The sequence below is a fragment of the Coffea arabica genome, chromosome 2e (assembly GCF_036785885.1).
Source record: "Coffea arabica cultivar ET-39 chromosome 2e, Coffea Arabica ET-39 HiFi, whole genome shotgun sequence".
Taxonomy (NCBI): Eukaryota; Viridiplantae; Streptophyta; class Magnoliopsida; order Gentianales; family Rubiaceae; genus Coffea; species Coffea arabica.
The window spans coordinates 31,194,655-31,220,511 of NC_092313.1; the positions used below are offsets into that span (position 1 = coordinate 31,194,655).

The window sequence follows — 25,857 nt, forward strand, 5'->3', positions numbered from 1 at the left end:
CTCGAAAAAAGTGGGGTTAAAGAAGCTAAGTGAGACGGAGAGAGAGCAAGACAGAAACCCAGGTGGAGATGTTGCTGTTGATAGTGTTTTTTGGTCATTTTGTCAAACAGCTAGCGTTCAAAGATCATACGAGATTGCAATCCTCCACCTGGGTTTGTGTTATTTTGTCAAATAGCTAGCTCGTCTCTTGTTATTAAAGTGTGAAGGGTAAAGTAGGCATATCAGGTGAAAGCTTGTGGTAGAAATCTATTTTCCACAAGAAACATGCGCCTTTCCGGTGTGTTAAGACACACACAGTACATTTGACGATTTTCATCCACTTTTCAGAATAATTCAAATAATGGGGTATCGATTTGTATGATATGAAACCACAGGGGACTTTTTTGTATGATGGCTAAATCACAGGGGACTTTTTTGTTGTTAACCCTTTTTTTTATGGAAAATATAATTTCATTCAAAAAAATCTACACTAATGGCATAAAGTACATCAAACAAACATGATTCAGATACATATAGCTATGAAATCAATAGATATAATAGATCTAAAAAAATAATACAAATAAAGATAATATTGATGCTCCTATATATCTTCTATCCATATGAATCACTGTAACCCAATACATCAATGCATGTCTGCTGACAATCAGATTTGATTAAAACTGGTTCAAATCCAAATAGAAATTTGGATCTGACAATAATGGAGAAATTGCATATTTGAGAAACTAGATTCTAGATCTACAAAATCTAAAATTTCACAAAGATAAAAACCTAAAAAACTCTCACAAGAAAAAACTTAGAAGAGAATAAAACTCTCACTAAAACAATCTAGGAGAAAAGAAACTCTCAATAGGAGATCCTAAGAGAGAAGAATCTCTCATTAGAGAATTTATTCAAATAAGAGAAACTAAAAACTATAAAGAGTACTTCCACCCATGGGAAAAGACCAGATTTGGTCTCTCTCCCATGGGAGAGATGAAGAAGATCTTGATTGGAAGAGTTCTAAAGAGAAGGAAGGAAAAAGAGTTTTAGAGAAAGAAATGCTTTCAATCATGGATGATAAATTAGTTAGATAGAGAAATTTAGAAATATGAAAGAGCTCAACCAATTATTTAGGATTAATCAAGTACTGAAAGTAAAAATTTGGTTAGAATTTAACTACTTTGTTGAATTTGAAAGTAGATTAGATTTGGTAGTAGTATTTGAAATATGTAAAAATAAGTGTTAACTAAAAAGACTGTCAGATTGTACTATTTAAATAGAACATAATATTTTGATAGAGTTTAATTGGTTTGTTGAATATGAAAGCAAATTAGATTAGAATTCGGATAATAAAAGTTATTAGATTAGAATTTGAATAGTGGAATTATATGAAAATTGGACATGTTAGCCTTATATAATAGAACATATTTGGTATTGGAGAATGTTAAGTGATGAGTTTAGAATTTTAAAGACTGACTTTTTATTGCAGTGATTTTTTTATACTTGTAACTTTGAATGTATATCACATGTGCATGATTTGAAGTTCGAATTTGAATTCATGTTATGTGAAATGATCTAAACCTGTTAGTATAAAACAAATTATATGTTGATAGTATATAAAAAATTTATCCATATTTTTATAGCATTCAAAAAAAATTACAAAACACATACCATACTATTAGTATTAAAAAACCACTAGAATAGCTTAACTGATAAATAGGTAGATTAGGGAGGCTTATTGGTAAGTTAGTTTAACTATGATTTTTACTATCGATAGGAAACGCTAAAGTAAAGAATTTTTTACTTGTTTTTTTACTAAGTTAGTTTTAACCCTATTGAACTAACAAATAGACAGGCTTTTTGATAAGCTCGTTTAACCAAACGTTGTCCTATCGAATTTAAACACTTGAATTAAACTGATAGATAAGCATTAGATAACATTAATCGAACTTGTTAAAGAATAAATAATCCAAAAATCTTGAAAAATGATGCATGTCATATTATTGGAAATTTTCTAGAACATATCAATTAGTGAATAGTATATAGCATGGATAGATAGATAGATAGAGATATAGATATATGATACCAATTCAAATCCTAAATTAATCAATTGAAAGAAAAATAGACTAATAATAAAAAAAGAAAAAAAGAGACCATCGATGCATTATGTTCATGTGTTATGTTCCAAAATCTTTTATTGCTTCGACCACCCTCGCACCAAGTGTGAGGTCTTGTAACTTCACAGTGAACAAATTAGCTTGTTCTATTGATATGTACGGATCACTTGTTCACAAACGATCATGTGTTCAAATTTCACTCCAAATAATATGAGGATTTTATATATATGGGCAATTAGTAAGAGCTCCTACAGGCGACTTATAATTTTAAAAACATATTTTGACCTGTAGTGGTGATCAAAATAGAATCCACCTAAACTATTTTTTTTTTTACTTTAAAAAAACTTCACAAGTTCCTCTTCATGCTTTTCTAGATATTTGGCTCCAATTCTTCCCTCAATTCTATGGCTTTTCTTGCATGCCAGAAGCCTTGTCTAGAAACTAATGAATAGGGGTGAGCGCACGTCGGGTACCTGTCTCATCCACCATTTAGCTAACCCAACCCACACTTTGTGGGTCAGCCATTTTCTAACCCTTACCCTCTCCGGATATCAGCGGGTACCCCCAGGTACCGGTTGATATTGGATCGGATCAATGAGTACCCGCCCCGCCCTACTTATCATTTAATTTTTTAAAAATAATTTATACTAATTTAATTTTATATTTTATACATTCATCTAATATTTAATAAAAAAAATTTCTCAAAAAAAGTCTCTCACTAAGAAACAAACATACGAAGAGAATACAAGAAAAGGGAAAAAATTAAAGAATTTCAATAAAAGTTTGAAATAAGTAGCACTTTTTTTTTAAATATACGTTCCACATTAATTAAACTTTTTTCTATAAAACATAAGATCATGACCTTTACAAATGAATCTTATAAATAAACTATAGTCTTTCATATTTTTAATGCAATTTGTTTAATGAAATTGTTTATTTAGCTCTAAAAATATTATTTTATAGTACATATATAAAAATAAAAAAATATGCAGGGGTGGGTCAGGTATCCGCAGATTTTTAATTGTGTGACCCTATCCCGCCTCGCATCTTAGCGGGTATTCGACCCTCTTTGGATCCAATCAAATAATACAGATCGAGTATCCTAATTTTCGGATGGGATTGAATCAGATATGTTGAGTTTTCGGGTTTGCGGATAATTTTGCCCACTTCTGCTAATGAACATACCTTGGAAGTTCAAGATTTTATCCGGAACGGTCGACTAATTGTTTGGAGAGTTTTCTACATACTACCCAAAATATACCAGTAAATACCACAAGTAAAAAGAAAACTTAGGGTTTATCACCTAAACAACAGATCAACACATGATGCATCTTTCATTTCCTCACACATATTGCTGTACCCCATTTTTGAAAATAAAAAATGAAAGTGGATAAAAATGAGTTTTTGATTTTATTTTAGAAAATAAAGAAAAATGGCCTAAAATGGGACATATAAAGTGCGACGGTTTAGACCTAAAATTTAGTTTAAAAAAGGATTTTTTAAGAAAAATAGGAGTCACCACTTGATATCGAGTTTAGGTGTACCAAGTCACCTAAAATGTATTTAAAATAAAAACCAATAAAACCCTTTTAATGACTCTAGATCTTTCAAAATGAAGAAAAGAGTTCGGGAGTCATGTTTGAAGAAATGGAAGACAAAGGTTTGATCTATGGTACCCTTTCAACCTAACCAAGATTAGTTGCGAGATTTAGTCAAAAAATTTCCTAGTCTAACCTATAAAACTTATCACATTTTAGATGTTTCTATATGGATGCAAGTCTATATGTCTTTTCAAAATTTAATTGGTACCAATCACATTAATTGTGATGCCCAAGAATGATTTTTTGAAAAGGTCACGAAAAATGCAAAAAGATGAAACTCAAAAAAGGCAATCATAATATATAGGTAAATATACGTGATCTAAAAAAGGGAAATACAACATAATGGGTACAAAAGACTAAAATTCGTGACTCAGTTTTCCTTCTTATAGAGGGGTAATAGTGTGCTAAGGCTAAAAAGTCATACTCGTCAATTTCCCATATTCGAAAGGTGACTCGTTTAACCTAAATAAGCAAATGAACTAACCTACTTCTAATTTCCTAGAATGAGATGCAATTTTAAAAGATATGGTTCAAATATATAGAGTGTAAGGAATAATAGTAGGGGAAATGTCATACAATTGAAAATAATCTAAAAATAGAAAAAAAATGCATGAGATGTAATAAATGCCACACAAGGTATGAATTAAGCACGAACACAGTCTAAAGGGTCTAGGATTGGATTAGCCCATTTCTAAAAGTTCTCACTAGTATTGGACTAGTGAAAAATTGGGGAGAAAGGCTACAACTAATATCGGACTAGCGTGGTGACGTCATGCATTTATTATAAATAAATAAAACATATAAAATATAATTAAAGCAAATAAACACATAAAACATGTAGAGCATATAGAGTACATAACACATAGACATAATATCTAGATGCAAAATTTTAGAGAAAGTAAATAAACACATAAGCACATAAGCATGCAAGTAAATAAAAACTAACTATTACATTGGGGTCCTAACTACAATTTAGATGGGAAATTTTTAGAAATAATAAACCTATCTATTATATTTATCTAACTAATTATATTTTTGGCAAAAAAATAAAATCTATCTATTATATGGCCTGACTAAATACATTTCTTGGGCACCTATCTATTACAAGTTGGCATTTAAATGCCTCCCAAATAATCATCGAAAATTAAATACAATAAATGAAAACTTAAAATGAATAAATGAGTAAATAAAAGAAAAAACACTCAAAACATACAATTACACATAAAAAAAAAACACATAGGAGCACATAAAAGGATTTAAAATAATAATAGAAGGTACCTCCCTTGAATTAGTAGCTAAATGAAATAGAGTTTGTCCTATTTATACTCCAAAATCAACAAAATAGTTAAGGCACCAATTTAATTAACAATTTAAAAGAAAATGTAAACATATAGCAAATTTACTTTACTATTTTAAAGAAATATGAATAAACTTAAAATCTCAAAAATTTACTAATTAAGTGAATTTAAATGAAGCATGATTAACAATTAAAGAAGATAAACAATTATATTTAAGAAATCAAAACCATCAGGGACTCAATTGTAAAAATTAAAAAGTTTTTGGAGTCAAATTATAATTCTTACAAAGATTAGGGATCAAAATCAAAGAAAAATAAAGTTTATGGACCAAAATGTAATTAAATTAAGTGTTAATCACATTTAATCCCCTTAAAGTATACCCCATTTATCAGTTTACCTCCTAACCTTTAATTTTGCTCACTTAACCCTCTATAGGACAAAATTGTCCTTGTATTATTTTGACTTTTTATTTACCTTGTTTTCCTTTCTTTTATTTCTTTTTCTTTTTCTTCTTTATTTAATTCTTCCTCTTTCCCACAAAAATATTCACCTTAATGATTGAAATTAAAAAAGAGGAATTGCAGAGATCTATCTTCTCCTTAAATGATTAAAAAAATATTCAAATCACTATCCTAAAATACAATTTTTTTAGCCTTTCAATTCTTTTAATTTTGGATTTTCCTCTTTCCTTTCTAGTTTCTTATTTTATTCTCAAGAAAATATCATAAGATGAAATTGTTTTCTTTTCTTTTATTTCTTTTTCTCTTTCTTCTCTCTTTCATCCTTCCCAATAGAAAATTCCATTTCAACGAAAATTTTTGTTTTTAGTTTGTAATTGCATATTTCTGGGTGAAGGTTTAAAAGGCATCAAAAACTAATTTTAATTTTTTGTATAATGCCACGTGTCACAAATTTCAATTGATGATTATTAATCAGGTCACAATTTCATCTTAAGATATTTTCTTGGGAATAAAATGAGAAACTAGAAAGGAAAGAGGAAAATCCAAAATTAAAAGAATTGAAAGGCTAAAAAAATTATATTTTAAGAAAGTTATTTGAATATTTTTTTAATCATTTACGGAGAAGATAGATCTCTGCAATTCCTTTTTTTTAATTTTAATCATTAAGGTGAAGATTTTTGTGGGAAAGAGGAAGAATTAAATAAAGAAAAAAGAGAAAAAGAAATAAAAGAAAGGAAAACAAGGTAAATGAAAAGTCAAAATAATGCAAGGGCAATTTTGTCCTATAGGGGGTTAAGTGAGTAAAATTAAATGTTATGGGGTAAACTGAGAAATGGGGTATACCTTAAGGGGATTAAATGTGATTAACCCTTAAATTAAGGATCTAATTGAAAGAAATTCAAAATTTAGGACCACAATGAAATTACTCAAAAGATTAGGGACTAAATTACAAATTTTGTTTTCTGATTTCTCAAAAAAAAAAGAAGACAACATCGAGCCATTTTTTTCTTTTCTTTTGTTTTGTTTTGGGCTAAGTTACTTCGGCCCAGCAAATCAGCCTGTCGCGCCCTATTTTTTAAAAAATAAAATTTATTTATGGTTAAACAAATGATTTTTGATTTTATAAAATAAATAAAGAAAAAATGCCTAAAATGGGACTTAAAATATGCGACGGTTTAGACCTAAAATAATAGTTTAAAAAGGGATTTTTAAGAACAAATAGAAGTCACCATTTGGTATTGAATTTAGGTGTACCATGTCACCCCAAATATATATTTTTTTAAATAAATAAATAATAAATAAAATCCTTTTTAAACTATTTAAGATCTTTGAAAACAAGAGAAAAGAGTTCAGGAGTCACAGTTGAAGAAAGGGAAGACAAAGATTTGATAGAATCAAATCTAAGACACCATTTCAACCTAACCAAGATTAGTTGCAAGATTTAGTCGAAAATTTTCCTAATCTAACATATAAACTTGTCACATTTTGGATGTTTCTATATGGATGCAAAACCTATACTTAGGGGATATCGAGAAGGTCAAGATGTTTCTTCAAAATTTAATTGGTATAAATCACATTATTTGTGATGGCCAAGAATAATTCTTAGAAGAGATCACGAATATGCAAAAGATGAAACTCGAAGAAAAGAATAATTATAATATATAGATATACATGAGCTAAAAGAGAGAAATGCAATATAATGGGTACGGGAGACTAAGATTTGTGACTTCAATTTTCCTTTTTATAGAGAGGATGAGAGCGTGCTAAGGTTAGGAAGCCACACTCGTTCATTTCGCATATTTGAAGGGTAACTCTCCTAACCTGATCAAGCAAATGAACTAAACTATTTCTATTTTTCTAAATAGAATGCATGTCATGTTTCGCGCACATAGATAATAAGAGAGATAATGTATAGAGAAAATATCATGCAAGATGAGAAAATATCCTAAAAATGAAAAATATGCATGAAATGCAATAAATACATATGATCTTATCTCAAAACGGTCTAAAGGGTCTAGTATTGGACTAACCCATTTCTATAAACTCTCACTAGCGTTGGGCAAGCGAGAAATCGGGGAGAAAGGCCACAACTAGCATTGAACTAGTGTGGTGACGTCTTGCATTTATTATAACTAAATAAATCATATAAAATATAATTAAAGAAAGTAAACACATAAAGCACGTAACACATAAGCATAATATCTTGACGCAAAGACTCTAAAGAAAGCGAATAAATACATAAACACTTAAGCATGCAAGCATACAAGCAAAGAAACGGGCATAAAACCCTAATTATTACATTTGGGGCCCTAACTACAATTTAAGGGAGGAATTTAAAAAAATAATAACCTAACTATTACATTCATCTAACTAATTACATTTTGACAAAGATAAAAACCTATCTATTACATAGTCTAGCTAAATACATGTCTTGAACATCTATCTATTACAAATTGACATTTTAAATGCCTTCCAAATAACCATCAAAAATTAAACATACTATATGAAAATTTAAAAAATGAATAAAAAGAAATAAATACAAGAAAAATCACTCAAAACATGCAATCACACATAAAAACACATAGTAGCACATAAAAGGATTTAAAAATAATAATAGAAGATGCCTCCATTGAAGTAGTGGTTAGTTGAGGTTGGATTGTTCTATTTATACTCCAAAATCAACAAAATTGTCAAGATACCAATTTAATTAACAAATGAAAAGAATAAAGTGTAAACATGTAACAAATCCACTTCATTATTATAAAGAAATGGAAATAACCATGAAATCTACCAATTAAAACATTTAAATGAAATATATTTAAGAAATCAAAACTATTAGGAACCCAATTGCAAAAATTGAGAAAGTTTTTGAGATTAAATTATAATTATTATAAAGATTAGGGGTCAAAATTAAAGAAAATATAAAGTTTAGAGACCAAATTGCAATTAAATTAGGGAACTAATTGAAAGAAATCTAAGTTTCTAGGGCTATAGTGACATTATTAAAAAATACAAGGAGCGGATTGCAATTCCATGTCAGATTTCTTAAGAAAAACAGGCATTGGACCATTCCTTATTTCTTATTTGGGCAAAAGACCATTAGGCCCATCCAAAGTCAAACAGAAAAACACGGGCCAACCCTTTTTTTCAACAAACAAACCCACCCAAAACAATGGGCTTTAATCTCCTCAGCCCATGCCATAACCCAATTAAAGATGCATCATATCCATTTACGAAAAGCCCAAAGAAAACAACATTAACCCGAACATTGAATTATTTTATTAAACTCAGCAAGACAAAAATCATCTAAAAAATATTAAGGCTTAATAATGCCCTAAAACCCAGAAATAATTTGCCAAAAAGCCTACTTAAAATATGAAAAAGAGGATTAAACTTAAAAGGGGCAAAAATTGGTTAAATTTCACAAGTTTTTGGGCGTTAGTGGGATTATACGAGAGTTGGGGGTGAAACTACAATTTTTAGAAAAAACATGCAGCCTAGCTTTCTTCTGCAACTTTTCTTACTTCTCCAAAACACAGCAAACGACCCAAACGTCCGCCAAAAATTCAAACCCAAATACAGAAGACAGTGGCCTAAGATCCAAATGCAATGTTTAACATAATGTTGTGCAACAAATCTAAGCCGTTGTTCCACAAGATGAGCAAGAAAATGCAGCAAAAAGGGAAAAGAAAAAGAAAAAACATGCAGGCAGAATCTCAATGATTTTGGCACAGATTCAAGCTTAGATGGCAAGAGACAGATGAAATACATCACCTTTGACACTTTGAAAGGCGAAACAGTGTGTGAGATGGACAAAGAAATAGACCTATGTTGTAAAATATATAGTATTTCAAAAATATTCTTTGTCCCACATCGAAAAAATGAGAAGTATTATTTTCTCTGTCCCACATTGAGAAGTGAGAAGAGTTGCAATCTTTTGTCCCACATCGGAAGTGAGAAGGGTTGCACTTCACTCTAAAATCTATAAATAGGATCCATTCCCTCCTCAGAAAATCACCCCAGCAGCTTCAGTTAATATCTTTTGATAGCTGCTCTATCTCTCTCTCTCTCTCTCTCTCTCTCTTTTATTTTTTGTTAGTTGATATCTTCCTGATAATTCTGTTCTCATCTTCCTTTTTATATATATATCTGCTGGTTTTAATTTGCTAGTTCTGGTCCTTCTAGTTTGCAACAAGAAGAAAGGTTGTCTTTCTTGTTCGCAATAGATAGAAGAAGGCTTGTTTAATCCTGGGGAAACATTTCAATTTCATGAAATAGTTTCTTAGGACAGTGCTACGCACGACTCAAGCAGATAGTGTTAACATTGTTGTAGCCATTTATCCAACAATCTAAGAAACTATGGCATCTGACAATGTTAGCACCCCGCAGCCTTCATCAGCAACTGTTGCAGTGGCACTACCATTCGCCAAGCCCTTTCCAGATGTATCCAAAATTGAAATTTTCGCCAATGAAAATTTTAAAAGATGGCAAGAACGTGTGCACTCTCTACTTGACATCCATGGAGTAGCTTATGCGCTCACTGAATCTCAACCTTCTGCAACTGCGGATGCCAAGACTCAAGAAGCATGGCAATATGCCAATAAGGTATGTCGACACACTATCCTTCAAACACTCTCTAATGAATTATTTGACGTCTATTGTAGCAGCAAAGAAGCCAAGGCAATTTGGGAAACCTTGGTAACAAAGTTTACTGCCGAAGATGCAACCAAGCAAAAATTCGTCGTAGGAAAATACAACCAATGGCAAATGACTGATGACAAGGAGATGAAAATCCAAATCACTGAATATCAAATGCTGCTAGAGGACTTGAAAAATGAAGACATCAATCTTCCTGAAAAATTCGCTGCTGGCATGCTGATTGATAAGCTACCTGAGTCATGGGCCGACTATAAAAACAACTTGAAACACAAGGAGAAAAACTATACCATGGATGAGCTCGTGAAACACATCCTCATTGAGGATTCAAGCAAAAGGGAGTTGAGAGCTACCAAGGCAAAGGAGATGGCTTACAAAGCCAATCTGGTGCAAAGCAATAATAAAAGGTACGCCAATAAATCCTAGAACTACAAGCCCAAAAATTTTAATGTCAAGCCTAACAATCCCAACTTTAAGAAGAAGAAAGGCAATTGCTTTTATTGTGGAAAACCAGGACATTATGCAGTCCAATGCAGACATAATAAAGGTGACAGAGCAAATGGTAACCTTCCTAAGGTGCACTTAGCTGTCATCTCTCAAGTGAACATTGCAGCCAATGTCAAAGAGTGGGTGGTAGACTCTGGGGCTACTCGGCACATATGTACGAATCGAGAAGCATTTTCCTCCTATACTCCTATAGGGGATGATGAAGAAGTGGTCTACCTTGGTGACTCACGAACGGCTAATGTTCTGGGTAAGGGCAAAGTATTCTTGAAACTCACTTCAGGAAAAACTTTGGCTCTCAATGATGTGCTGCATGTGCCTAACATTCGGGCAAATCTGGTTTCCGTAGCATTGCTAGGAAAAGTTGGAGTGAAAGTGTCATTTGAATCTGGAAAGATTATAATGACAAAAAATAATGTATTTGTGGGCAAGGGCTATTGTAATCAGGGACTTTTTGTACTTAATATTTCCAATGTGATCAATGAAAATGCATCTTCTTCTGCTTATATTGTTGATTCCATTTCTTTATGGCATGCTAGATTGGGACATGTTAATATTGGTTATATAAAGAAAATGCAATCATGTGGTCTAATTTCTGATATTAATGATAATATGGACAAATGTGAAATATGTGCAGAAGCTAAAATAACAAAGAAAAGTTGTATAACTGTCCATAGAGAAACTGAATTATTAAATTTAATTCATACTGATTTAGGTGATTTAAAACAAACAATGACTAGAGGTGGGAAAAGGTATTATGTCACCTTTATAGATGACTATTCTAGATATACCAAAGTTTATTTACTTAGAAATAAAGATGATACTTATAATGCCTTTTTATCCTATAAGTCTGAAGTAGAAAATCAACTTAATAAAAGGATAAAAAGAATTAGATCAGATAGGGGTGGAGAATATTTAACTTTAGATAACCTTTGTGAACAGGAAGGCATAATACATGAAATAACTCCACCTTATTCACCAGAATCTAATGGAGTAGCTGAAAGGAAAAATAGAACGTTAAAAGAAATGATGAACTCTATGTTAATTAGTTCTCATGCTCCAGATAATTTATGGGGAGAAGCTATATTATCTGCATGTCACTTACAAAATAGAATCCCACATAAAAAGACTGGCAAAACACCTTATGAGTTATGGAAAAATTATAAACCAAATTTGAAATATTTAAAAGTTTGGGGGTGTCTTGCTAAAGTCTTGTTGCCTGAACCTAAGAAAAGGAAAATAGGTTCTAAAACTTCTGATTGTATGTTTATTGGATATGCTGAACATAGTGCTGCATATAGATTTCTTGTGTTAAGAAGTGATATACTTGATTGTAATACAATTATTGAGACAAAGAATGCTGAATTTTTTGAACATATTTTTCCACTGTCTAGTAAAATTTCTCATGCACCTGTTGAAATAAATAAGGAAATTATTCCAATTGAGGAATTAAGAAGGAGCAAAAGGCCAAGAAAAGAATTTTCATTTGGAAATGATTTCCAAACCTTTCTTGTTGATAATGATCCTTTAACATACTGCGATGCTATTTCTTCTCCTGAGTGTAAATTTTGGAAAGAAGCAATTAAATCTGAAATTGATTCTATCTTGTCAAATAAAACTTGGATTTTGGTAGACTTACCTCCTGGTGCAAAACCTATTGGTTGCAAATGGATTTTTAAAAGAAAATATAACTCTGATGGCTCTATAGAAAAGTACAAAGCTCGTTTAGTAGCAAAAGGATTTTCTCAAAAACAAAATATTGATTATTTTGATACATTTGCACCAGTAACTAGAATTGCGTCTATTCGAGTTTTATTTGCTTTAGCTTCTATCCATAAACTTGTTATTCATCAAATGGATGTCAAAACAGCCTTTTTAAATGGTGATTTAGAAGAAGAAATTTATATGTTTCAACCTGAGGGATGTATTATACCTAGACAAGAAAATAAGGTTTGCAAACTAATTAAATCTCTTTATGGTCTAAAACAAGCTCCTAAACAGTGGCATGAGAAATTTGATCAAGTATTGATGAAAGATGGATTTTCGTCTGTAGAAGTGGATAAATGTGTATATGTCAAAATTATAAATGATCAATATGTGATAATCAGTTTATATGTGGATGACATGCTTATATTTGGTACTAGTCTAGATATTGTAAATAGTACTAAATATTTTTTGTCTTCTAATTTTGATATGAAAGATTTGGGTGAAGCCAAAATAATATTGGGTGTTAAAATCATAAGGAAATGTGATGGTATAATGTTGTCTCAAGAACATTATACAGAGAGACTTCTTCGGAAGTTTGAAAATTATGATGTGACACCTGTGAGTACTCCTTATGATGCTAACACTCAATTAAAGAAAAATAATGGTGACCCAATTGCTCAGTCTAAATATGCTCAGATTATTGGGAGTCTGATGCATCTGATGAATTTCACTAGACCTGATATAGCTTATGTTGTATGTCGACTGAATAGATATACTCATAATCCCAACCGTGAGCATTGGTTTGCATTAGTCAGACTGATGAAATATTTGAGAGGTACCATGAATTTTGGTATCCTGTATAGTGGATTTCCCACTGTATTAGAGGGTTACAGTGATGCTAATTGGATCTCTGATTCAAATGATACGAAATCCACTAGTGGTTATGTGTTCACCCTTGGTGGTGGTGCAATAGCATGGAAATCTGCTAGACAGACAATCATTGCTAGATCAACAATGGAGTCAGAGTTTGTAGCTCTGGAACTGACAGGGACTGAGGCCGAGTGGTTGAGAAATTTCTTAGCTAATATTCCTTCAACTAAGGATTTGTTGCCTCCTGTGTCCATACATTGTGACTGTCAAGCAGCGATTGCCATAGCTAAAAATAAATCGTATAATTGTAAAAGTCGACACATGAGATTGAGACATGATGTCGTAAAGCAGCTGCTTAGAGATGGAATTATTTCCATTGATTATGTAAAGTCAGAGTTGAATTTGGCCGATCCTCTGACTAAACCCGTAGGAAGAAAATTGATTCTTCAAACTACAAAAGAAATGAGACTTCGACCAACAAGTTGTCAATAGAGACAGTAACCCAACCTATGTGATTGGTGATCCCATGAAGTAGGTTCATATGGGTAATAACAAGTCAATATTGATGGTAAAGCACTTCAATTTAAGTCCCTCCAGAGATAAGTGCTTTGAGTAATTGTGAGGATGAGTTAAAACTCTTAATGAATTCATATCCCATTAGGGAGGTGTAGTTAAAGCAATACACACTTGATGAATTCACCTAAATGAGAGTGGAGTGGGGCCGCTCCTATAAGATTCATTGGTCAAATCTTTAGAGCTCTCATGAATAACCAGGCAGGCGCACGGCCAAAAAGCGCAAAATCGCGTTAACAGCAAATTATGGGTTGTAATGTGATTGATAAAATCTCTGTCATACATCAAGAGTTATTGGTTCATAGAAATTTATATTTCACCAATAATTCTGTAGATCATGTTTTATCAATCTATGTTTGGTTCATAGTCCAAAAGACACCAATCTAATTACATTTCAACCAAATCCAGCAGAGTACTTTTAAAATTCTTCCTTTATCCAAAGAATTTTTTTGAAATAGGAGGGAGATTGTTGTAAAATATATAGTATTTCAAAAATATTCTTTGTCCCACATCGAAAAAATGAGAAGCATTATTTTCTCTGTCCCACATTGAGAAGTGAGAAGAGTTGCAGTCTTTCGTCCCACATCGGAAGTGAGAAGGGTTGCACCTCACTCTAAAATCTATAAATAGGATCCATTCCCTCCTCAGAAAATCACCCCAGCAGCTTCAGTTAATATCTTTTGATAGCTGCTCTATCTCTCTCTCTCTCTCTCTCTTTTATTTTTTGTTAGTTGATATCTTCCTGATAATTCTGTTCTCATCTTCCTTTTTATATATATATCTGCTGGTTTTAATTTGCTAGTTCTGGTCCTTCTAGTTTGCAACAAGAAGAAAGGTTGTCTTTCTTGTTCGCAATAGATAGAAGAAGGCTTGTTTAATCCTGGGGAAACATTTCAATTTCATGAAATAGTTTCTTAGGACAGTGCTACGCACGACTCAAGCAGATAGTGTTAACATTGTTGTAGCCATTTATCCAACAACCTAAACGTGAGAAATTGCAGGGGGAAGCTAAATTTTTGCTGCAAAATTTCCTCCAAGAGCTGATGACCTCGCAACTTGGGAGCTAAATTCGACAGATTTGGAGTTGTTTTTTCGAGAATTTTTCTAAACAAAAGTTACACTTCTACAAGTGTAGATAGTTCAGATGCAAAAAGAACGCCTAAAAGACCTAAATTTGGGATCAAATTTCAATAAAAAAAAAATGGGCATCTCCCCAACTTTGGCTCAAGTTCTTTCACAAAAATTTTCTACACTTTTTTCTTCCTCTTTTCTCTATGTTTTCTCTCCTTTTCTCTCTTTTTTTTCCCTTTTTTCCCTTTGTCCACCGCCTCCTCTCCCTTTTTTTTAACCCTTCTCTTTTCCTTTTAAATGAAACTCTTCACCTAAATCCTTGCTTCAACGGTGGATGAGAACCAGATTTTGTTGGCTTCTTTGTAGCCATTAGATGGCTTCTATTCTAGAAAAATCTTGATAGAGATCAAGGGGGTGAGGTGGCAAAGGATTGGGGAAAAAGAAAAAACAAAAACAAATGGAATTGAGCGGAGAATGGCTGCTGCAATTTTGTACCATAACTTCTTCATGGCTTCTGGCTGCGTACGAAAAAGGAAGAAAAACAGCGCACGTGGATTACACGCGCGGGTGGACTCCTCTTTCTTTTTTTTCTTTTTTTTTTTTTAAAAAACTACTTTTTCTGGATTTTTTTCTGATTTTTCTAAAAACGATTTGAAATGATTTTCTTTTTAGAAAAAGTAATAAATAGACATAAAATAAACTAAAATAAAATAAATATAACAAAATAAAAAAAATAAACTAAAAATGAACAAAAAAATAAAATTTTTGGTGTCTACACAGTCCATATGTATTATTAGGCTGAGTCTAAAAAAATGTTGGGCTAAAGTTTCAGAGCCCAAGTGCAAACCCAAACAAAAATAAAATCTTGGCCCAGGTTCGAAACCCAAAAAATACCCAACTTACACTCTAATGGTAAAACAAAAATAATTGGAACCAAAAATAGAAGAAAAAAAATCAAGAAAATTCCAGCGGTTTGACCCCGCCGAAAACTGGAAAATTTCAGCCAACTTGGCCGAAATCTCGCCAGAATCTTATTTTTAAAACTTTTAAACCCGGATCTTTATATGTACATGAAAATCATGGCATTATGGATTCAAATAAACATCAAATAAACATCAAAAACCAAATAAACCTAAACAAAATATGGATCCAAACTTCTTCAACATAAACACACACTCAAATCTCTTGCATGAACATCGAATCAAACAAAGAGAAGTTGTGGAAATATGTGAGTATGCTTTTGGGTCAAATCAAAACGAGAAAACACATGACAAAGAGCAGATGTGGCAGATTTGTTGAAGCTACGGACATGCACCAGTAAAGCCGGACCAGCAAATTCGGGGGTAGATTTGACGGGTTTCTGGTCATTTTTTGTGCAAGATTTCTAAACGAAACTTGCTCCCCCAACTTCACAGATTGTGTAGAAATTGAAAGATCCTCAAAAAAATGTGTATTGAAGGGGAAATTTTGGTTGCAAGGGGGCTGGAAAGTCAGCCTTGTTATGTTACTGCAGAAAATCTTTTGAAGATGCTAATTTTAGGCCTCGATTCGAGGGGTTTTCAATGATTATTTGGGAAAAGTTTAAACACGAAAGTTCCTCCTCTATATCCCTCGAAGGTGCAGAAAAATAATTATTCTAAAAGGATGTAAAATGAAAGAGAAAATCACCCTCGAACAGAGCTAGTTTCCCAGCTTTTTCTCAAATTTTTTGCCAAAAAAGTTTCTTCCTTTTTTTTTTATGCTTTTCTCCTCTCTCCTATTTTTGCCGACTTCCTAATCTGCCTCTCCTTTCCAGAAACCGTTTCTCTCCTTTTTAAATCACCCCAAGCTATCAAAACCCTTCTCTCAATGTGAGGATGAAATGGGCTTTTTTGGCTCATTTTTATTCCTTTGATCACCTCATTTCCAGGAGTTTCTTGATGATTCTTGTAGAGATGAGGTGTCCTTTTGTACTAGTATATTTGGGGAAAAAAGAAAAAGAAGAAAGATTCCACATTGCTCCTTCCAAAATTTGCCAACTTTCTCTTGTTTGTTTTCTGTTGTTGCTCGTTGAAGAGGAAGACACGCACGCGCGTGTGAGGCAAAAATTTTTTTTTTTTTTTAAAACTGCATTTTTCATTTTTGTTTTTTCTTCTTTTCCTTTTTGATTTTCCTAAAAAACCAATCAAATAAGATAAAAATAATTTTTCTTAGAAAATGAAATAGAAATAAATAAAAATAAAATAAATAAATGAATAAAATAATAAAATAAATTTAAAAATTTTGGTCTCTACACGTACAACGTTACCATGCAGTGCCTCACCACGTGTCACTGACCCAAAACTCCATGTAACGCCCAAAATTGGTCTAAAGACTCTAAACAAGCCTAAAATTTTAGCTCTATATGTTGGTACATTACCGCAAAAGACATAGCAAGAAAAAAGATGGAAAACAAAGAAGAGAGAGGAAAGAAACGGAGAAAAAAACAAAAATAATGATTGTGCCAGTAAAAGGCACGATGACCCATTAATGGCATTAAACCAGGTACCTAGATTGTGCAGGGATGTGAAAGAGTCCATTGATTTCTATTAAGTTCTAGGATTTGTATTGATTGAAAGACCACAAGCTTTTGATTTTGACGATGCATGGCTTTTCAATTATGGAGTTGGGATCCATTTTTTTTTTCTTTTTTCGGAGACAACAACTATTGTATAACCTATCTATAGCAGGTATAGAGTGCTTTGACACAACTCTTGAATTTTTTTTACTGCAAGTGGGATTTGAACTCTCACCTACAGCCCAAGGAGGATTTAAGACCCTCCCTAGTGGCCACTGAGCCAAGCTCAGTGGTTAGTTGGGATCCACTTAGGTTCCGTTTGATAAAACTGAATCTGAATTATGAAATTTGAATACTGAAACAATTAATTTGTTGAATTTTAAGCATTGAAAAGAAATATATGAATTTCTGAATTTTAATACTAAACCTATTTATACTGTTTGATAAACATTTATAACTGAATGCTTAATAAGTTAAATTTGACAATTTTACCCTTATATCTTTTCATCCAAAAAAGAAATAGAACCTATGATTTAATTAGTTAAAAATGTTATGTATGAAAATGACAATATTTATTTTTAAATCAAATTAATATAAAAGATGAATTATATTATATGAGGAGTATGGAGAAGAAGTGAAAGTCATTCAAAAGGGAGAAAAGAGAAATAGAAAATCATTAGATAGAGAATATTAGGTTGTTTAATTATACAAGAATTTTGAACATAATTAATAAACAATGGTAGATTTAGTAGATAAGATAAAGTAGTTGAAGTAATTCTATTGATTCTTTTCAAAATTAAGCATTCAGTTAAAATTCTTGTACTGAAAAAAATACACACAAGTTCAGCACTACTTAACAAGTTCAACAAATGGATTTTCATTTATCAAACACTCAAAACATCTGAATGTCTGAAAAAGTTCAGATTCAACACTTTTTTATGTTATCAAATAGACTCTTAGTGGGGACCAAAGATGAAGATAGATTGCCTGATGACAAGGATTATTTCGACCCCATGGATAACCATATCTCCTTCCAGGTTTGTAGCCTTTAACATTTTTTTATTTTTTGTTACAACTAGAAAATTGGTTTTTGCTTGTATTTCAGAAAATAAAAGCATAAGAATTTGTTAAATGGTATTTTTGTTTCTTTTCCAATTTAAAATGGTAAGGAAAGATATTAAGTGGATGGAAAAAATTTTGAATTCTGTCATTATTTCTAAAATGAGGTGCAAAATCGATAACAGAAATTTTCATTTGCTTATCATGTTATTACTTGAATAATTTACCTACGTTAGTTACTTCTTTTTGAGATGATCAGTGTCAGTAATACTTGAAAGTATTCCTCGATACAAATTGTGACTTCTCAATAGGTGTACAACTTGTATTCAATATTCATCAGTTCACTTATCAAACTCGGGTAACAAGATAAGATGAAAATTTGCGGATTATTCCTCAAAAAAAAATTTATTGTGGATTCTTTAATATCTTTCAATTTGATTATTATTTTTGTGGACAGGATTAGATGAATTTTGAGACTTGGGGCTGTATTAGGTAGCTATTTTGTAATTTTCTTAGGTAGCTATTTTGTAATTTTCTTAATCCGAGAATTGAGCAGTAATTTTGCTGAGACTTATGTACTATCCAGTGTGAGGATATGGAGGCAATGGAGCAGAAGTAGCAGGATTTCAACATAATGTACATAAAAAGAACAGTTAGAGATGAAGAAGGAGAAGCTATTGATCAGCTATTTTTCAACGACTCATATGGATTCATGTTTGGTGTTAATGAGATAGTGGAGGGCACAGTCTTGCAAAGAAAAACCTCTCTCTAGTTTGAGAGCCTCTCTCTCTAGTTTGAGAGCTTCTCTCCTGTCAGTAGGAGATTTCATAATACGCACGGTGGCGGCAACCCAAAATAGAAAGGTTTTTGAAATTTCAAAACCAGCAAGAGTGACTCTTTACCTTCTGTACAATCGAAACACTCAAAAACAGCTACAACAAGATAATCCTCATGACAACTCCTCTGTTTCCAAGTGGAAAGGCAACCATGATCCGTAGAAATATAGAAGGACGATAACCACCAGTGTTTTTAAGTGATGAGCTACGAAGATTGTTAGCTAGAGCCTCTTAAGGTTTGGTAGTGTCTTGTTTGTCTTCTGAGCTTCCTTTTCTTACGTGTATCTACTCTGTCTTGCAGGTTTAATTAACTGGAGCTGCTAAGTAGGGAAATAGTGCGAGGTTGGTCAGACGCAGCAGGTGTTCGACGAAATGGAGGAGGAACTAACTCGAGCATTCAGCAAGTCTGAGCTCTCAAAGTCCGAGAGGGAGGGGATAGATCTATGTGTTGATGATATAAGTGAGGGGGTTCAAGATTGTAGCAGAAGTTTAGTTGGGAAGTTGATAGGAGAAAAGGTGGCAAATTTCACAGGGATCAAAAACTTCACCAATCATGCTTGGGGTATATGAGAAATATGGTAGTAACTGAGCTGGGTCCAAATATCTTTCAGTTTCAAGTAGACAAAGAAAATGACCGAGAGAAGATTCTGATGGGAGGGCCGTGAGTCATGGATAATCAAATTCTAGTGGTAAAGGAATGGGAGATGGGGTGTGAAAGGAACCCCAGCTACTTTAGATTTGCTTATTTATGGGTACAAATCTGGAATCTACCAGTCCATTGGATGTGTAGAACTGTGGGATTCAAGATAGGGAAGGTTTTTAGAGCAACAAAGGAAGTAATTGTTCCACCAGGGGGGAAGGAGGGGAGACATATGAAAATATTGGTCGAGATAGATCTGATGCATGCCTTGCCGAGAGAAACTCTGGTGAAGATGGAGGGTGTGAATACTTGGGTAGAGTTTAAATATGATCGGTGTCCGGATTTTTGTTACAAATGTGGGATAATAGGATATGGGGACAAACTGTGCACTGGAGGAAAAAATGAGGGGCAGACTAATAGAGAAGGCCAGTATGGGGCATGGATGAGAGTGGGGAACATAATGGTTTCCCCTCTGCGAACTGGGAAAACGAATGGCATCGAAACAAACTACAGAGCTATGGTGGTACCAACGATAAACAGAGTGACTGGAACAAGTGTTAGGACATCTAATGATAATGGGTCTGGCGTGATGCCTGAAACAAGTAGGAGAAGGGAGGACAGGGAGAGTAAGGATAGGGTCAAGAGGACAGAAGCAACTGAGGATAAATGGAGAGAGATTCTGGGTGAAAACAAAGAGGTGGAAACAGGAAGGGGGAAAGGAGACAATCAGGGGGGAAAAAGCATAGAGGGAAGTGAGAGTGGAGAGAAGGAAGATATAGAAATCAGTAAGGTAACAGTGGACCTGGGGGAAGGTATATCCCGAACTGAAATTCTCAATGGTGAGGACATAGTTATGGAAGAATGCAGTGATAAAGAGTTGGCAGCTATATCTGAGAAGAGGAGCATGTTGGTTACAGAACGAGAAGTGGCAAATGAAAAGTGCAAGTCCCCAAATAAAGGAAACAAATAGGATGGAAAGAAACAATGGAGGAGGAGCGTGCGGGCTAAAAGAGCACCATTGAGGGAGCTGACAGATAATGGAAGTCTAGGGAGGTTAGGAGGGAAACGGAAGGAGCAGGAAACTAGCCAAGACATGGACATGATGGAAGAGGACAAAGTAGAAGGGTCAAAATACAAGTTGTCGAAAGTGGTTCATGGTACGAGTCAGCAAGGAGGGGAATTGGAGGCTAGCCCCGCAATGCCTCCACCTTGTCAATGAAGGTTGCGGTGTGAAATTGTCGAGGTGCAAGAGGCCCCTTGACAATTCCCCAACTAAAGGAGGTAATTTACCTCCACTCTCCTAGTATAGTGTTTTTGTGTGAGACAAAAAATCAGGAAACATTTATGAAACAGGTACAAGAAAGAGTTAGGTTTGAGAATGGATATGTGGTGAACTCTAAAGGTAAAGCAGGGGGACTAGCATTGTTTTGGAAGGAGGAGATAACATTACTGAATGTATATGGTACGGACTGGTATATTGCAGCAAGGGTGGTGGATAAGGACACCAACGAGCACTGGTGGATGATAGGAATCTATGCAGGTACGGAGGCCAGTATAAGGAAGCAGCAATGGAAGGCCATAGAGGAAAAAAAAAGGGAATGGGGTGAGAAATGGGTGTTAGTGGGTGACTTTAATGATATTTGCTCCAATGGGAAGAAATGGGGAGGGAGAGAAAGGTCTGAGAGGAGCTTTAGGGACTTTAATAGTTTCATTTCTGGAAATGAATTAGTGGATATAGGATATGAGGGGGTACCTTGGACCTGGAGCAACACATGGGAGGGGGAGGGTGTGATAAAAGAAAGACTAGATAGATGTTTAGGTAGTGTGGGATGGGTGCAAACATATGTGAAAGCAACCTGTGAGCATGTGGAAAAGGAGGCATCTGACCACTGTCTCCTAATATTAGACACGAACCCGGTGCAAAAGGGAGTGAAAAGAAGATTCTACTTCGACCAACGATGGGCAAAAGACAACACATCTGAGGCAGTAATTAAGAAAGCGTGGGGAATAGATCAACATGGCTCTAGAATGTTCAAGGTGGTAAGGAGAATTAAAGAGTGCAGAATTGCTTTGATCGAATGGAATAGGACAGTTAAGGGCAATACAAGGGCAATAATTCAGGAGCTAAAGAGGCAACTGAAAGCATTAAGAGAGGAAGGAGAGCAGAGGGATAAGGGAGCCATTACAAAACTGAAGCTACAATTAAGCAAAGCATATAAGGATGAGGAGCTTTACTGGAGTCAGAAATCAAGAAGTAGGTGGCTCAAAGAGGGGGACAAAAATACAGCCTATTTCCACTTAAGTGTCATGGCAAAAAGGAAAAAGAACAGGCTGAATATGCTGCAGAAGGCGAATGGAGAGTGGTGTAGGGGTGAACAGGAAATTGTAGAGGAACTAAACAAGCACTATACCAACTATTCACCTCCACGGATCCTACTGAGTTTGAAGACGTGCTGCAAGGCATACCTCACACTATTTCCCATCTTATGAACGAACAGTTGATTAAACCAGTAGACGAGAAGGAGATAAAACATGCTACTTTTTCCTAACAAAGCTCCTGGAGTCGATGGTATGTCCCCTCTTTTCTTTCAAAGATATTGAACATCATTAGAGCTGACTTGGTTCATGCCATTACCAGTTCTTTTCATACTAGGAACCTCCTCAAATCTCTCAATGAGACTATCATTTCCTTAATCCCAAAAGTTGATAACCTTGTGGTGCTTTCTAATTTCAGACCTATTAGTTTATGTTCAGTGCTGTACAAAATTATATCTAAAATCTTAGCTAATAGGTTGAAAAAAGTGCTTCATTCGTGTATTAGTCCCTCTCAGTTAGCTTTTGTCCCAGGGAGACAAATCTTAGACAATGTTATCATTGCTCATGAGATTTTACACTTCCTAAAAAATAAGAGAACTGGGAAAGTAGGTTTCATGACTATTAAGTTAGACATGTCCAAAGCCTATGATAGAGTGGAGTGGAAATTTTTGGGTAGAATTATGATGCACATGGGTTTTTGTCCTATCTTTGTTCAATGGATCATGGCTTGCATTTCCACTGTTTCCTATTCCTTCAACTTGAATGGACAAAAGGTTGGGTTCGTAAAGCCTTCTAGAGGAATTCGTCAAAGAGACCCCTTATCTCCATACTTGTTTATTTTGTGCACTGAAGGCTTTTCTAACTTACTCAAGAAAGCTGTGGAAAGGAAGCTACTAACTGGTATCAAAATCAGTAAAGATAGTCCCATGGTGTCACATTTGTTTTTTGCAGATGACTCACTCTTGTGTTGCAAAGCAAGCAAAAAGGAAGCTCTGAAGATAAAGGAAATCATCCAACAATACGGCCAAGCTTCTGGACAGGTTGTTAATTTCGATAAATCTACCATGTTTTTTGCTAAAAATACTTCATTTAGGATTAGAAAGGAGGTTAGTGAGGTGCTAGATAACATGAGGGAAGCTCAGAGTGGTAAATATCTAGGTCTTCCTATGACTATTGGAAGAGCTAAGAACTAGGTGTTTGGGTATCTGAAAGACAAAATCAATAGCAAGTTACAAGGATGGAAACACAAGATGCTTAGTCAGGGGGGTAAAGAGGTTTTGGTCAAGTCCGTTATCATGACTTTGCCAAATTATATCATGTCGTGTTTCAAACTTCCCAAAGGGTTGTGTAAAGCCATCAGTGTTAGAATTGCTAGATTCTGGTGGGGGGGGAAGGGAGAATGAGAACAAAATGCACTGGATTAGATGGAGTAAGTTGTCAGATGTCAAAGGGAGAGGGGGGTTGGGCTTTAGAGAGTTGGAGTCTTTCAACTTAGCTTTGCTTGCAAAACAAATTTGGAGGATCATCACTAATCCAGATTTGTTAGTAAGCAAAGTTTTGAAAGCTAAATACATGAAAGAGGAAAGACTGGATGGGACATGTCGCGCCCCATTTTTTGATGAATAAATAAATGGTTTAAAATGTATTTTTTGATTCAATTTGTGATTGGAAAATGAATTGTGATTAAAAAAATGGGTCTAAATGGGGGTTTGAGAATGCGACGATTTGACCCAAAATTATAGTTTAAAAAGGGTTTTTAAAATAAAAAAAATCGGAGTCGCCACTTGGTAATGAGTTAAGGTGTACCAAGTCACCTAAAAATGAATTTTAAAAGAAAAAATAGGAAAAAGTAGTAAGAAACCCCTTTTAAACGACTCCTAGTCCACGTAAACCAACGAAAAAGGTTCGGGAGTCACATTTGACGAAGGGGAAGACAAGGATAAAAATCCAAGGCACCCCTTCGACCTAGCCAAGGCTAGTTGCGTGATTTAATCAAAGATTTTCTTGTTTTAACCAAAGAATTTATTACATTTGGATGTACTACATGAATGCAAACCCTAGACCTAGGGGTATTGGGGCAAAATTTCTCTCCAAGGCTTGAGTGATGCCAATCACATTAATTGTGAAGCCCAATAATGATCCTTTGGAGAGGTCACACACAATCCTAAATGACGTAAAAATGAGTGAAATGAATGCATGCCATGTGAAAATGTGAGTTTGTGTGAAGTGAAAAAGTGATAAAAACAAGAGTGTGTAAGTGGAAGTGTGCAAATGGATTTACAAGGTAAGGTGAGTAAAGTAATAATGTGAAAAGACATGTGAGATAACATAAAGTGCATGTGTACGAGTGATATTATAAAGTGTAAGTAGTCGAGTGAAAACGTGCAAAATTAAAGTAGTGTGAAGTGAGAATGTGGAAAAAGGGTTAGAATATAAAGTAGAAGTGTATGTGATAGCGAATGAGTAAAATGCATGAATCCTATAGGAATGCATCAAGACGGGAACGGGGAGTCCTAACTTTGTGACTTTAATTTTCCCTTTGATTAGAAGGGAGAACTAGCGTGCTAAGGCTATTTTGTAGCCACACTCGCTCGTTTCCCTTATCGAAAGGGAACTCTCAGGCAAATGTACCCTATAACTAGCATGAAGATGCAAAAGCCTAAAATGAAGGGGAAAGGATTGGAGGAGCATGCCAAATGCTAGAAAAACTAGGAAAAATGCATGAAATGAAGTGAAACATGCAAATGTGTACTAACAAGAAGAGATACCTAAGGGTCTAGCGTTGGACTAGCCCATATCTAGGAATTCCTACTAGCATTGGACTAGTGGAAAACGGAACAATGAGCCACAACTAGCGTTGGACTAGTGTGGTGACGGGAAAGGGGGCCACAACTAGCGTTGGACTAGTGTGGTGACGTACATTCATCCATCATGTTCATGCATGGTTATGGAAAGCGAATAGACATGTCAATCACCTATAAACACATAGCACATAACACTTAGCATGCTCGACTAAATGCAAGAGCCTAATAAAGCAAATTAACATGTTGCAACAAAAGCAAACAATCAATCAAAAGGGGAAGGGGGAAAATGGACCAAAATGCTCTCCAAGCCCTATCTATTACAAGCCAAGAGGTGTACACATACCCCATAAAGAATAACTCAAATAAAAAGCAAAAGTAAATGAAATGAATGAAAGGAATTAAGGAAAAGCAAGGAAATCAAGTAAAGTAGACATGCATATTCACATAACACGTAGGAGCACGTAGGGTCAAATAAAGTGCAAATAAGGGATAGAGTGTACCTCCCTTGAATCGATGCCTTAAATGGAGTGAAATCACTTATTTATCCTCCAAAATAAAAGAAATGGTCAAGGTACCAATTTATTTGGAAAAATTAAAAGAAATGTGCAAAACAAAGCTCACTTGATCATAAAGCCCCTAAAGTCACGAACTAAATGCAATTAAACAAACTATGGCAATTTAATTAAAGCAAACAAGCAATGAAGTTACAAAATCAAAACTGTGAAGGATCAAATTGATGAAATTATTCAATTGGTTGGGTCATAGTGAAACAAAGGCAGACTTGGGGGGTCAAAGTGCAGTTTTAGAAATTATTTCATGCAATCTATGC

The 25,857-nt window shown here is 34.1% G+C and overlaps 2 protein-coding genes across 2 annotated transcripts; both read left to right on the forward strand.

The window, feature by feature from the left end:
• The first annotated feature begins 9,815 nt into the window (after positions 1-9,815).
• On the forward strand, positions 9,816-13,685 carry LOC140036218 (uncharacterized). The gene is made up of 3 exons (XM_072077541.1): positions 9,816-10,519; positions 10,649-11,368; positions 12,725-13,685. The coding sequence occupies exons 1-3, from the start codon at positions 9,816-9,818 to the stop codon at positions 13,683-13,685; spliced, it is 2,385 nt and encodes a 794-aa protein (XP_071933642.1).
• Positions 13,686-21,252: 7,567 nt separating this feature from the next.
• LOC140036219 (uncharacterized) lies at positions 21,253-22,398 on the forward strand. The gene has a single exon (XM_072077542.1). It carries the CDS (start codon positions 21,253-21,255, stop codon positions 22,396-22,398), a length of 1,146 nt encoding a protein of 381 aa, XP_071933643.1.
• The last annotated feature ends 3,459 nt before the right edge of the window (positions 22,399-25,857 follow it).

Excerpts from the sequence above, each read along its gene's own strand:
- LOC140036218 (XM_072077541.1), top strand. The coding sequence starts at position 9,816 with ATGGCATCTGACAATGTTAGCACCCCGCAGCCTTCATCAGCAACTGTT. Across the intron at positions 10,520-10,648 it reads GTGCAAAGCAATAATAAAAG|ACATAATAAAGGTGACAGAG; the intron begins GTACGCCAATAA and ends AGTCCAATGCAG. Across the intron at positions 11,369-12,724 it reads ATGACTAGAGGTGGGAAAAG|TTTATATGTGGATGACATGC; the intron begins GTATTATGTCAC and ends TGTGATAATCAG.
- LOC140036219 (XM_072077542.1), top strand. The coding sequence starts at position 21,253 with ATGAAACAGGTACAAGAAAGAGTTAGGTTTGAGAATGGATATGTGGTG.